This window comes from Gymnoscopelus braueri (genome assembly GCF_963280865.1).
Source record: "Gymnoscopelus braueri genome assembly, chromosome: 14".
NCBI classification, from domain to species: Eukaryota; Metazoa; Chordata; class Actinopteri; order Myctophiformes; family Myctophidae; genus Gymnoscopelus; species Gymnoscopelus braueri.
The window spans coordinates 14,495,292-14,510,478 of NC_137619.1; the positions used below are offsets into that span (position 1 = coordinate 14,495,292).

The 15,187-nt window shown below is 44.4% G+C and overlaps 1 protein-coding gene across 3 annotated transcripts in view; it reads left to right on the forward strand.

Annotated features, from left to right (window-relative positions):
* The window catches only part of LOC308100205 (A-type potassium channel modulatory protein KCNIP2-like), a gene marked incomplete at both ends in the record, with an annotated part of 190,470 nt that overhangs the window by 137,123 nt on the left and 38,160 nt on the right, over positions 1 to 15,187 (forward strand). For 2 of the 3 annotated variants that reach the window (XM_080449162.1, XM_080449164.1), the window contains one exon: positions 10,683 to 10,788. The exons of the other annotated variant lie outside the window; for it this stretch is intronic. In XM_080449162.1, coding sequence (XP_080305288.1) covers positions 10,683 to 10,788 — 106 coding nt within the window. Of the gene's footprint in view, positions 1 to 10,682; positions 10,789 to 15,187 lie in introns of those variants that run through there. 3 annotated transcript variants of the gene reach the window in all.

Sequence of the window (15,187 nt, forward strand, 5' to 3'; positions counted from 1 at the left end):
GCACATGTAGTGGTTACATTGTATTAACACAATTATTCTACCATACAGATTGTTAAAATAGCATTGTATTGATTAAAGTATAAGTCACAGATTACAGTTATAGTGCATTAGTCCTGCTCACAGTGCCATCCGGCGTAATGACAAAACATGAGGGCTGGAGATTAAACATGATTGCAATTATATGCCAGCGAGGCCCATGTCTGCTGGTAGCTGTGTGTGTGTGTGTGTGTGTGTGTGTGTGTGTGTGTGTGTGTGTGTGTGTGTGTGTGTGTGTGTGTGTGTGTGTGTGTGTGTGTGTGTGTGTGTGTGTGTGTGTGTGTGTGTGTGTGTGTGTGTGTGTGTGTGTGTGTGTGTGTGTGTGTGACTGTGCGCGTGCGTGCGTGTGCGCGCACACGCTTGTATTAGGCTACTATTCTTGTGAGGACCAAGTGACCCCCACAAGTGTAGAATTTGAGAAATACACTTATGAAAAGATTGGGCTTAGGGTTCAGATTAGGCATTTAGAGGTTGTTTAGGGGTTAGGGTTGGAGTTATGCCTGATTTGCACCTAGTTTGCACGGTGTCATGAACCAAAATATCTGATCTACAAGCTCACACGTTGTGAGCTTGTAGATCGGCTATTTTCGGTTTCAGGGTTAGGGTTAAAAATGACATTCATACATACAGTATAACCATTGTTGTCCTAAAATGTTGATTTAATGTAGGTTTAGTAATACAAGCCTGTGTGCGTGCGTGCGTCTCCCTTTTTATTTCATTTCTGGTTTTATTTTTACAGGCAGAACGTACACAAGAGTGGACATCACTGTACAGTAGAATGTCCCAGTGTTAATTCCTCACACAGCATGGCCGATCTAACTGAGATCAATAGGCATGTTGTTCTCCAATTACTTTCTGCATGAAATTTACACTACACTGGGATCAATGGCACCCTCACACCGTCACGCAGGAGTTCGTTGCTGTCGGACAGAAACCTTGTATTTCCATATTTCTTTGTAAATTAATATCCTACCATAATATACTATTATACAAGAGTGTCGCACAAAAGTGGTGAAAACAGCACATCTACAAGCTCACAACGCAACTATTATTATGTACTGTATATACCGTAATATAATGTTTTTAAAATAATAATAAAGTGAACGGTTTTGGACATACAAGGTTTCCACCCAACAGCGGCAATTTATTGTTGTGTCAACCTTTCAGCGCTCTTGTCAACGAACGGTTGCGCTCCGGTGTGTGATAAGTCACTGGGCCTGTCAACATCCATCTACCAGGACCTGAGTTGATGGAGCGCTGATGCCAAATCGTCCACTCATAACTCCCCTCCTCCGAGACCTCTCCGGCCATTAGTCAAACCGGACACAAGCAGTTTATATAAAGAAGAGATGCAAGCCAATGAAGCCATTAAGCTCATCATCATCAGTATGACAAAAAGCCCCTTGTTACGGTCTGTCAGAGCAACAACATTAGCAGTTAAAGAAATATGTTGGCAGGTTTTATAAAAAAGAGAACACTGTGCGGGGGAGTATTTTTCAGTAATGGGGGGGGACACACAACCCCCCTCCCCCCCAAGAATGTGTGGTTATCAGTAGTGGACAACGTTTGTACTCAAGTAGTCAAGTACTACAAAGGACATTTTCTTACATTTTCTGAAATAGCAGATGAGCTAGTAGCTATTTTCACTATTTGAAATTGGGCTTAAGTGGTTAATTTATAATATATTTGTGTAAGTTTCAGTCCCAAGGGTAGCTTGCTAGAAATGTAGTGAAGTCAACACTACAATATTTGTATTTGCAATGTATTGGAGAAAAAAGTTAAGAAATAAATAACTCAACATTTACTACAGTACCGTTCTCAAGTAAATGTACTCAGTTACTGTCCCCCACTGTGTGGTTCTGTGGTCTCTCTCTCTGTGTTTGATGGATCTCATTAGCCAGAGGCATAGCTCAGCAGGCTACAGGGCCATCATCAGTCTCTGTGACACAGCAACCGCAGGAAGCTGTTGTTAAAGGTCAATTCAGAACCCCAGGGTTTAATGCTATCATTTAAGTAAAGTTGGCTGTCTTTGGCAGACGATATAGGCTTATCTGGGAGTTTCAACTCTTGTTGTGCTAAAACCTAAATCGTAGTATCATTCCTCCTAATTCTTGCATTCCAGTTGTGCACAAACGTCATTCACATGGCATGGCATGGCATGACTTAGCTTAGGCATATTGGCATCTCAATGGGGGGAGTTGACTTTGCACAGCGTAACTTTCTTTATGTCACGACAGGGCCCCTTACTCCAGCGGTTCTCAACCTTTTCGGGGATCAGGGCCCACGTGAAAATTCCAAAAGCTTTCACGGCCCAACCATCTGACCACTATCGGCTGCCGGGTTAAAGGAGTAGTTCACCCAAAAATGTACTTATTTTCTATCAATTACACACCCCATGAAGCCTTGAATTCATGGAGTTTTGTTTTGTTTTTGTCGCATTCCTGATCCAATAATTTGATGAGCGACGGAGACTCAATGGAGACTCTTTGAGTCTCTTACCGGAGACTCCGCCGGTCATCAAATTATTTGCTTTGGAATGCGACGAAAACTCTGTTTAAACTTAAACGTTCAGAACCCAAGATATCGTGATCCGAAGATTTGCTGCTCCATTCACTTCTTGTTTAACTTATTACTTTAAAAGGCTGTATCTCGGCTCCTGTGTACTTTTTTTACAATGTATTTTTGGCCTTATTTTCAAAGGCAGTCAATTAATGTCAACGAGGTCGCGATGACCTCGTTGACATATTTGTTAAACCACACAGTGAAACCCGCAGTGATTAGGAACCATCAGGGGATCGATCATACTGGAGATAAATATTCTGTGACTACTTGAAAAAAGGTAAGAAAATTGAAAAATCGCTGGCAGTGGGTGCACGCAGCCAGAAATAAGTCTAGCAGTAAGAGAGTTAAGTGGTCAGATGGGTGGCACTAGCCTGGTAAACCCTCCCTCCGGAAATCTCAATTCCATTTCATTTCAGGAGTTAGTCTGGCATGAACCGCCTCTCTGCAATATTGGCTGTGTATGCCAAACGGCCGCGCCTATCAGCGTCGTCGCTCATTGTTCTGTGATTGACAGCTTACGTTGGCCAATCAGGTGGCGAGTTCGAGTGAGCCCAAAACACGAACGGCAGCCATCTTTTTCTTGTGCGGCCAATTCTCCGCTATTTTTTTACTTCAAAAAGCTCTCTAACTTCTATTTTGAGGCACGGAATTTACTTATAAGATATCGTTTGGATAGAATTTAGTTGTTTAACTTCATATATGTGGTCAATTAATCATGACAAAGCCTATTTAAAAAAAAAAATTAGAGAACCGGTAGGGGCGGGCAGTGACACCATTGTACCCGAAAAAGGCAACCCATTTTGGGTATGGCTGTCTCAAAAGTCCCGTCGCGTCACATTAAGACTGGTGAACTGCTGATTGGCTGAAGGGGAAAAATTATCATTGGCTGAAGGGGTTGTCAGTCAACGGTATTACTCCCGCCCAACTCCAGCACAGCCAATATTGCAGACAGGCGGATCAGGCCAGACTCACTCCAGGAATCAAATAGAAATGAGATTTCCGGAGGGAGGGTTTACCAGGCTAGGGTGGCACTGGGCCGCCTACATTTTCTGAGAATGTTTATCTTAATGATCAATCAATCGATTGTTGTTACGACTTGGATCGATGGCTAGAAACCCCTAGTGTCTCTTAATGGGGTTCCTGTAACTGCTGTAAAGTGTTTTTAAGACCACTCAATGCGATGCCGCCCACGTGAGGTTTAAACTGTGCTGGACAGTAAATAAGCAGGCTACATTTACTTGAGTACGGTACTGTATACTCTGTAAGTAAAGTATTTGGTTTTTGCAAGCTGATGACTTTCACTCCACTACTGTTTAAATAGAAATACTGGTATTATATGTTTTACTCCACTACATTTCTAGAAAGGGACTCTCCATGGGACCGAAACGAAAAATATATATTATGAATTAAGCCTAAATTCAAATTTAGTGAAAATAGCCTATAGTATCTACAAGCTCACAACTGTGATGCGTTGTGAGCTGCTATAGATCTGCTATTTTTGAAAGTGTCTGACAGTTTTTGAAAAAGTACTTCGGAATGTGTACTTTTGAATACTTCAGTATTTACTTGAGTATATACTTTGTTCACCGCTGGGTTTAGAGTCCTGTCCGATGATTGAAATGCTTAAATGGGCCGTGCTTTATAGCAGCTATGATGTCTCCCTGTTCTTTGAAACAGGCCTAAATGACAGCTGTAATCTGGTGATAGGTGTAATCTGTACAAACTGCATTATAAACAGAGCATCCATAATCACTGGTGCACCAATCCCCTCAGTTGACCCCCGCCCCTCTACGTCCACATTTTAAGCGCACCAACGACATCATCTCTGACCCCTCCTCTCATCCGGTCCACCCGCTATTGCAGCTGCTGCCCTCAGGGAGGCGCTACAGGTCATTCTCCACTGCAGTGAGGACTCTAAACTCCAACAAACATGCACACTAGACACTGCACGCACGCACGCACGCACGCACAATTCTAACAACACAAAATGGAATTCTACCGGCCTTTGCTATGTGGCTAATATAAGTGTCTGTCTGTCTGTCTGTATGTCTGTCTGTCTGTCTGTCTGTCTACAGTACATACCTACCTCACCATTAGCAGTGGTTACAGTGTAGGCAACACTGTTGTCAGTGGTGGAGATGCATACTGACAGATTCCAGCATGTATTATATCAGATGTACAGGTATAGAAACGTCATCATTGCGATATATTGCAGCGTCATGCTAGTGAAGTGCAGCCACGGTTCCATAGAGTTAACCTCTTCGAACATGACCTTGCTGTGTGTTCAAGTGAGTCCTTGTTTTTTTGTGAGAATTCACAGAAGAGCAGAGGCGGGTGCCAGGGGGGATTTGAGGAAGAGGAGGGCAGGAGAACAGAGAGAGAGAGGGGGGGGGGGGGGTTAATGCAAGTAGAGGACACATCTGCAGGAGCAATTTTCCATCCTGACAGCAGCCCGAATGAGGTGGAAACATCCTCCTCCTGGAGAGAGCAGAGAGATGCTGGAGGGTAAATAGACGATAGATGCCTCTTTCCTCTGCACACTGCTGCACGAGGGGAACGCAGGACGATGGGAAAAGTATACTCACATTTTTTACCTAAGTTAAAGTAACAAGTACCACAATGTAAAAAGTACTCTGAAAAGTTGACTTTGAGTAAAAGTACAAAATAATTGGCATCAACATATACTGTACTTAAAGTACCAAAAGTAAAAGTACTCAGAAAGTTATGCAGAATGACCCATTTCACAAGTTCAATATGTATAACAAATCTTTTGAAAATAGCAGATCTAGATCAGCTATTTTCGAATAGCCGAAATATGGGTGACATGTTTTTTACATAAAAAAAACAACAACTTGTAATTAAAGTTTTCAAATAATTGTAGTGGACGAAACGTACAATGTGCCTCTGAGATAGTGCAGTAGAAGTGAAATTGGACATAAAATTGGAAACACTCCAGTAAAGTAGTAAAAAATACCTCATAATGGAACTTACAAGTACAGTACTTGAGTGCATTTTGTACTTTGTTGCTTTCCACCTCTGGGAACGCGGTGTGACCGTGACGTGACCTCAAGTCACTTGGGCTCTTTGGCGTGTCCTTCCTTTGTGCTTTCATGTTCTCTTTCTGTCTGCCTCCACTCGCCGCTCGTTCCTCTTCTCTCCCTCCCTCCTTCCCTCCTCCCTCCCTCCCTCCCTCCCCTCCTCCCTCCATTACCTTTTGTTTGCCAGCCTCTACCTCGACTCACCTCTCTTCCCTTCAGACGGAAACTCCTCGGTGCATAAGTGAGAGAATGCCCATTTTCAGTCAACAGGTCTGACTCAGGTTTCTCTCTCTCTCTTTCCATCTCTTGCTGTGTGCGTGCGTGTGAGTGTTTGTGCGTGCGTGCGTGCGTGCAAGGAGGCTCAATATTTCTTTGTTTACATCCATCACATCTACAAATGGAGCCCAGCTTCACTACAGCTGGTATATATTACTGTCAACAGAGAAAAATGAGAAACGGCGCCGCCATTTTTGATTTGTATGCAGGTACACTACGCCACATAGATGAAGAGATGAATCACATTACATCTCCAGCCTCGCTTTTCTCTCTGACCGCCCCCCCCCCCCCCCCCGGGGCAGAGAGAGAGACAGACAGACTAAGAGAGAGACATAGAGAGACAGAGGCAGACAGAGAGAGAGTGAGAGAAACAGACATAGAGAGACAGAGCTGCTGAGAGAGAGACACAGACAGAGAGAGAGAGAGAGACACAGACAGAGAGAGGGAGAGAGAGGGAGCACAATTTTCCATGATTCTGTTATTTTTGTAACACGAGGCAATATGATATCTTCCCTGGGAGTTGGACTTAAAGGGACAGACATTCATCTTGGTGTCTGAAGGATATCAGAGCAGTTAGTTGATACATTCCTGTTTGGTACAAATATAATGGAGCAGTTGTTGCATCATGACAGCAGTGTGCCTGACATACCACCACCACCACCACCACCACATCCCACTTCCTTTTTTTGTGATCAAGTTTTTATTTAATTTTATGTTCACATAGCTGGAGTATTGAACAAGCATGTCAGCTGCACAGTACCGGTACTACTGCCATTTGGCAATTCCATTGCACATTTCAACTGCCCAACAAGGGGTTCTTATTTGTCCCTCCAGTCATTTCCCCTACTCCCTACCCCCTACATGGCCCACAGGTTGAACAGGCATAGACAATACAAGTAAATTAGTATATCAAATAAATACAGCAAAGAACCAAAACAAAAAACGCTGAAAAAATAAAAAAGAGAAAATAAAATAATAATAATCAGTAAATGTATATAATGTTAATAGCATGATTTAAGTTTCTCCAGTACTGTGGATAAGATGCCCCATTTTTGCCCCATTGGTTCTAGCTATAGTGTTAGTGAGGGTTAAAGGAAAGGACTGTATGTGGACTGGTTTATACTGGCTGGCTGGTCCGGCTTCCCCACTTCACCCAGGAATCAGAATGAACTATGAATTAGGCGTAATGCCCACTGTTCAAGTACACACATAAAACAATTCAGTCACAAACAGTGTAACATAAACAATACTTCAATGAGTATAATGAAAGTTATGACCATTCTCTTGGCAATCTGGGAACCCATCGCCAACTGAAAATGAAAAACAGCGCCCTCTGCTGTTTGTTCTATGTCTGTTGGCTCTGGGCGGACGATAACGTAACACCAGAGCACAAGGAAACCGGTGTTTGTGATGCGCCTTCAGCGCATCACTTCCGGTTGGTGCGACTATGTTTTCATTCCCACTAACAATATTTCTACACGGAACACTAACACCACTTCTCCCAGAGAACATGGATCGTTTTGGTTATAAGCCCACTTGTTTCTATGATGAAAGAGTAAGTTAAAATGTGAATATATTTCCGTGGTTTTGTCTGCTCCGCGGACGCTATTGTTAAATTAGTTTCGGTTTGTTTCGAGGGGGAAAGATCGACGGACATGTGAATCCCGCCCACTACATGTGATTGGGTAAAGCGCGGCCTACTTCCTGATCTGAATGCGCACTCGTTATGACGAACCTCCCCGACAGATTCCAACGCAGTGCAGAAGCTGTTCTTGAGAGATTATTCTCTTGGTAACATACAATGGAATGAAGGTAAACACTTATATATATCACCACCGTCATACTGCTATCAACCAAACGCTATTACCGATGTGCACAAACATTACAGAATAGGACAGGACAGGACATCAAGGCACATTCAACACACAAAATGAACGGCATTTGAAATAGAAAACATAGGACATACATGTGCATGAACGCACACAAAACTGAGGATAAACTTGAGCACAACTGTTGGAGCAACTTCTTGATATGAACCGGACACACTTCTGTTCTGACTGATGCAAGAGGAGAAAAAGGGAAAAGTCTCGTTCACTAAATTACCTGCAGGTGCGTTCATGCAATTGACCACAGGTGCGTGCGTGCACCCGATGACCCGTGCACACACTTAACGAGCACACACTTAACGAGTACACACTTAACTCTCTCACAGGCAGCCTTTTAGAGAGTTCCAAAGAGATCATGTCCATTAGTGCTAGGATCTATCGTGAAACCTCAAGTTTATGGGGAGGTTTCCATCTTAGGACCAGCAGCTTCTTTATAGCTGTCAGCCCCAAGAGCAAGAGTCTTCTTTGAGGCGGTGTCAACCCGATCGCTGAATCATCGTTCAACATTAAAATATTAGGCAAGAGGGGAATACAAGTTCCCATTACCTCAAATAGTACTTGTGAAATTCCGAACCAAAAGTAATTCACATCTGGACACTCCCACATCATGTGCATATATGTCCCCAGTTTGTTATTGTTACATAGTGTGCAAATGGGTGTTGTACAGAGCTGGAGTTGGAAACGTTTCCTTGGAATCAAATAAAATCTATGGATAAATTGCCAGCTCAATGTATACGTAGTTGCAAGCCGGTATCATATGCCAAAGATAGCAGATCTGCAAGCTCACAACGCCATGCATCGTGGCACGCTGTGAGCTAGATCTGCTGGTTTTTAGTTTGTGACATGGCGTGCAACCGAGACTACAGTAATTGAGGCATTAGACCTCAAATGACAGCCCAAAACCCAAACACAAGACACCAGTTCACTAACTCACATTGGCTGTTAGCCCTGGTTCAGAGCGTTAGTGAGTTCCCTCTAACGCCCTGGAAGACTTTTGGTTAATGGTAAGTTCAAATCCTCCAGATCTGTAGAGGGCACTGTGGAGTAAATAAAAATAATTTCCGTCTCGCTGACATATTTTATTTTCTGCCCAAAAAGTGTATTTTACAGAGTAGGTGGGGTGCTGAGAGGCTTCCCACCTCCGAGAATAGACTTTCAACAACACAAAACAGCCTTTGCTTCGGTGAGTAGTGAAATGGTTTTGTTTATTTTCACTACTGTTGGAGCACTCGCAGGGCAGTGGAATTCCTTGTACAAGCGCAGAGCCCTGGGTCTTCCAACGCTCTGAACCAGGGCTAATTGGCTGTCAGCTTCTCTGCTGTAAAGGAGAACAGCAGGAGCAGGAGTCTCCTTTATGGCAATCAGCTTTTTGACAGGTACTTGCTAGAGAGAGGTTTTTCCATTTTCCCAACAAGTTATAGGCAATTGAAGGCATCCATAATTGATGAATATAGCTCTCAGGTTTTCGATCTCATCACGGAAGTCAGCCTTCGTCTCTGTCGGGTGGAAACATTGTGTCCAAAACTGTTACTTTTCAGGATTCAAATTCAAAAGTATCAAAAAAGTAGCAGATCTACAAGCAGATCTACAAGCTTTCGAGCTTGTGGATCTGCGACTTTTGATGCTTTTGTGTGACCCTGCTGTAGTATGATCAAGTAGGGCGTTAATTTACGGGGATAAAACACAAAAAGTTCTAATATGGAGATAAGAGGTTTCTGCCCGACAGCAACGCCTTGCTAGTTTAAAAAAAAAAATCTGTCAACTCCTTAGGACAAAGAAACAAAACAAGTCCCTGGGTGGGCCAGGCCTCCGATAGAAGCACATTGGAAAAGTAGGCTATCTAATGAGACATTGCATCAAGCATCAGACATACATCAGGCTGGCTGGTGGGGGACACGCGGCTTTGAATGTGCATACAGTACATACATATTGTATTTCACTGTATTTTTTATTTTTCCAGTTTTTCCAAGTCTGGCTCTAAACACCCTCTTCCAGTTACCTTGGAAACCACATTAGGGAGATCAATGAAGGTAATGTCACAGGGCATACCTCACCTCTCTCACCCCCAAAGTCTCTCTGTCTGTCTCTCTGTCTCTCTCCCCCTCTCTCTCTCTCTCTCTCTCTCTCTCTCTCTCTCTCTCTCTCTCTCTCTCTCTCCCTCTCTCTCTCTCTCTCTCTCTCTCTCTCTGTCTCTGTCTCTGTCTCTCCCTCTTCCTCAATCTCGCTTTCTCTCCCTGTCTCTCTGTCTCTCTCCCTCCCGCCTTCTCACTTTCTCGATCATCTCTCCCCTTCTACTCGAGCATCCCGTACAGAACCCGACGCTCTTCATCTGATGCTCTCTCTCTCTCTCTCTCTCGCTCGCTCGCTCACTCACTCCCCCCCCCCCCCCCAACAACAACACACAGGCTCCTCTGACAACCGCTGCCAAAGGGCTGGCAGACGCACAGCCCATCCCCACATTCCTCCACTCGACGAGGGTCTGCTGGGAGTAGAGTAGAGGAGAGAGAGAGAGAGAGAGAGGAAAGGCTCAGACCTGCGCCCCAGGACTTTAAACACATTTAGGGGACAATCTGGGAGCCCTCCTGTTGCAGCCGTTATACCTTCAGTGTGGTCCGCTCACCACCGGGAGGCTATAGATTTGGCAGAAGAAAACGGTGAGCCAAGGCCACAAGAGGAAAAGTTTTGGATACCACCACAGCAGATTGGCTGGATTAGGAGATCCAAGTCAGGCTATAAGCCCAACCAGCTGGTGTAAAACTGGACAAAAACTGGTCTGGAAGGAGGGGATTTTTGGACATTAGTTAGGGGGTTGTGTTGTTGACCTGGCCCGGCCCAGACCGGCCCGGCTTGTCTCGTGGTGCAGTGCTATAGACGATGACAGAAGATGTTGAGTCTGGATGGTTTGGAGATGATTGCCGTGCTGGTGGTCATGGGTCTCTTCGTCAAAGTCCTGGAGCAGTTTGGGATGTTCGACCCGATTGGGGGGGAAGGTAACAGAATTTATGAATTGAGTTTTGTTGGTTTTAGTTGGTTTTGTTAATGGGACGATATATTCGCGAAAGAGGAACGTGAACAGTGTTTAGAGTGATTTTACAGATGTGTGTGTGTGTGTGAGAGAGACAGAGAGAGAGAGAGAGACCCTGTTAACTGCAGAGCCCCTTCCTCTGGTCCTGAATGAGCTGCAGTCTCCCGTCTTGACGGTTTGTGTTACTGACGCAACTGTTGGCCTCGTCACGAACGCGCGCCCGCGCACGCACACACACACACACACACACACACACACACACACACACACACACACACACACACACACACACACACACACACACACATGCACACACAGTAACTTTAGCTGTGAGTGAGTTCTCTCCCCCTCCCCTGGGGCGTGTGTGTGTGCTTTTACCCTTTAATCGATAGCACTCTGGGTGGAGTCAGTCTGAGAGCTGTGTGTGTGCGTGCGTGTGTGCAAGTGTGCGTGTGTGTGCGTGCGTGCGTGTGTGTGCGTGTGTGCACGCACAGGTTTTTCTGAGGGAATGTCAGTCTTAGAGCCATTTAGCCTTTTTTCTGCTTTATTTACCCCTGTAATGATGATTTGTCGTGTTTTGTTCATGGAACAGAACATTTCATGAGCTATACCTTGGGAGTTTAACATTTTAATACCAGGAATGTTGAGCCCATGAAGTAAACGACTTGCATCGCAAGATAGGGCCGGTCACCAGACGTCGACCCTTGTGTGGAGGGGGGTGGAGTAGGGTTGGGATCCGGAACCAGAGGAACCCGGATCCAACACTGAGGAACCGGAATCGGTTCCATATCACATTTTGGAACCGTTTCTGGAACCGGTTTTATCCCACACTGTCAGAGCTGGTATGTGGACTTCACGTCTGCTATACAATTACAATACCGGTGGTTCTCAAAAAAAAGAAATATTCAAGGACCACCTTAACTCTGAGAGTGTACACATTTACAGTGTACATTTGTACACTCTCAGAGTTACACACCTGCAAGGGTCCATTTGGAACCCCGGATAGAAATCGTTGTAAGGTAACCGTTGAGGAACCGTAATCGTTAAAGATCCTAAAGGATCCCAAACCCTAGTGCATAGCAGAGGCTTTGTTTTTCCCTGTATCTAGATGACCCCTGTCCTGTCCCCCCAGTGCAACCTGTCTCACCGCACTTCACGCTCCCTTATCCCCTCCTTGTCACGGTGACACCAGCAAAGATGCGATTCTTATCTCTTTTACTCTCTTTTTTTGTTTCTTTTTTTGGGCCAACCTCTCTGTCTGTCTCTCCAGTGGTCCTCATTGCTGATGCCCGGGGCGTCCGCACCGCCCGCACCAACAATGCCACTCTGACAGGTCGTATAAAAGGGGTCTGTCGTGATGCCAGTTCTCCAGTCTGATTTGGTGTTTATCATGCAAAGTGCAAATCGACGGCGGACGGTGGGGGTCGGGGAGGGTGTCTTTCACATTAAAGTATACCTTGTATTTTCAAGGGTCCAAATGGCATAGATGCTCCCATCACTGATGTGCCTGCTGGATCTCACCCAGTCGGCAAGGTGTGCCAACAGCTCTGTCATCTTCTCAAATAGATCATTCTCCTTGGGGGTAAAAAATGAGTAGTTGAACTCCGTGGCTATAAGGTGCGTTGTACACACACACACACACACACACACACACACACACACACACACACACACAGACACAGACACAGACACAGACACACACACACACACAAACCTGCGTGCAGTAGCGTGTGCCAGCTAGCTGCCTACAGGTATTCTCCATGTGCATTAGAGATTGACATATTTGACCGCGGTCTTGGGTGGAAAGTGGCATCCCCCCTAATAAGAGGGCGTGTGCGTGTGTGCGCGCCCGCTTGTGTGCCAACTCCCCCGTGAGAGTACTTAAGCTAATGACTTTAATCTTAAATGGAAGAAGTGACTCCAGATGGCAACGGGGCCGTGAAACTCTTGAATATCTGCAGTGTCAGGGGTCACTGCAGGGCTTGAATCGTAAGGATTATGTGTAGACCATGTACAGTATATTATCCTCTGTCTGGCCCTTGTCACTGTAAAGTTTCAGCCTCGAAACCTAACAAATGTGCCAGTGTGAATTTTATTGGCTCTGGCAGATACCAGACTAATAAATGTGTGTATCTGAGTGATGGGGGCTATTTCTTCCCCTTTGCCCTCATACACATTTCCTACACTGGCTCAAATTAAGAATAGTAACATTGTAAACGCTGACGTTGTTTCTTCTGTATATCATGGGTTGTATAAATTATATTTAGTGTTTATTGTATCTATTGATCTTTGAAGTAAGTGCACTCTGTATTAAGTTTATTAGTAGGCTACTACAGTTATTTGTGTGTATTGTTCTCATCCTCTGATTGCTTTGGATTTTTTTTACAAGTTGGTAAGTGAGAGATTTGTTCCATCACTGGCTGCTCATTCAGGTAACTTGAACTATCAAGTCGAGCTTAATTTAGCTGTGTCTCAGATAATTTCCAATGGGTGGAAAAGTACTATACAAAACCTTTTACATATTACTCCAGAGCATTCTGTTTGATTAGGTTCCTGTACTCCTTCTATACATAACTCAAAACATGGCATAATGAATGAACTGCTTCAACTGCTTTGCCCAGCTTTTTTTTCTCCTGAGATATATAGCAAATTTCAGTATCTCTCTCTCTCTCTCTCTCTCTCTCTCTCTCTCTCTCTCTCTCTCTCTCTCTCTCTCTCTCTTCCAATTTAATCAAGTGGGACACTTGTGGTGTTTTTTCCACATATGGGGGTTAGTGTGGGGGCATTCCTTTCACTGAACTGTTTAAAAGCATTACCCTTACAGTAGTTCTGGTTCTGGCCATGCATTCATCAATCTGCGTTTAAAATAAACATTCGATTATTAAAATACGAGCATATCAAAGTTTTGTTGGCCCTATATCTTTTGCAGTCGGTGAGTGCAGTCACCATGGTTTATTGTATCCCATCTCCCAGAGGGCATGGAGCCAGTCGGCAGTATAGTGTCCAATAACTGAACAGATTTTAATTCATTATGTCAATTGTTTTGACCCAAAGCTAATGAACTCTTTGTGTAGAGTTCCATCAGGAGGGTTTGTTCTGCTGCTGAAAAGAACGCTGCCCTTTTTTTGGCTTCTTTTTTTGCGTGATGATAATCATCTTGTCAACAATGGACTGTTCTGGGCTGCTCCTGTTCTCCATGCTTGCAAACCAGGCAGGATTCTTCAAGCCTAGTTAGACTTAATGTTTTTTTCTTCAATTTCTTTATCCCACAATTTTGTAACCCATTTTTTCACCCAGTTCCAATGCCTAAGCTTGTAATCCTGGGCGCTACTCTCCCTCTGCCAGCCTGGGGAGAGCCCCGAACTTAGCTCATGCTTCCTTCAATGCATGAGGAGTGAGCAGGCCTCTTCTTATCACCTGACAGGGGGGGGGGGGGGTTTCCCTGGTAGGACGTAGCGCGTGGAAGGAACACGTTATTCCAACCAATTCCTTTCCCCTCCATCAGGCGCCCTGGCTGACCAGGGGGAGGCAGTATAAAGGATTACTGCATGTTTTTGTGAGGGTAACTACCATAGGGGACATGGGGAGAACATGCAAACTCCTCACAGAAAGGCCCTTACAGGGGTATGGGCACTGATGACGCGGAGGAGAGAACACGCCCCCAGCGCCCACAACGTCCCCGGCGGGAATCGAACCCAGGACCTTCTAGCTGTGAGCTAGTTAGACTTAATGTTGACCAGACACAGCTCATTTGTGTTCATGGAACGGCTTGAGCACATAGACATTATACACAGACGCCGTATTTGCCAGTATATCGTTGCTGTGATTTTGTTGTTGTTTTTGTTTAGTTTGTATGTATGTAGGTATGTACTTGTACAGTATATATGATTTGTTTTCGTCTACTCTGTATACATGTAACGACTGGGACATGTATTTATGTTGGGACCCCCTTGAAAATGAGATGGTACATCTCAAGGGGTTTATCCTAATAAAGAAACATGAACACAGAAAACTCCTATCTCCATATTCTAACTTTTTGTGTTTTGGAGCTTGTCGATCTGCTGCTTTTGCTATTTTTGCTATTTGCTACTTTCGCTATTTTTTTATTTGAATCCTGAAAAGTTTTGAACATATGAGGTTTCCGCCCGACAGAGACGAGATACTGTATATATGTACTCATATATATGAGTGACTTCCTTGTAAACGTTGATCTTGTAGGAGCATGTCTAGCATTGTGAAGATTATTCAAAGTTAATTGTCAGGGTTAATTTAACTCTCAACGAGGGTGTACACATGGGAGCCACTAGTTGTACACCCTTCATAGTTAAATGAACACTAAGTATTTAACTGTGTACCGAGCTCTA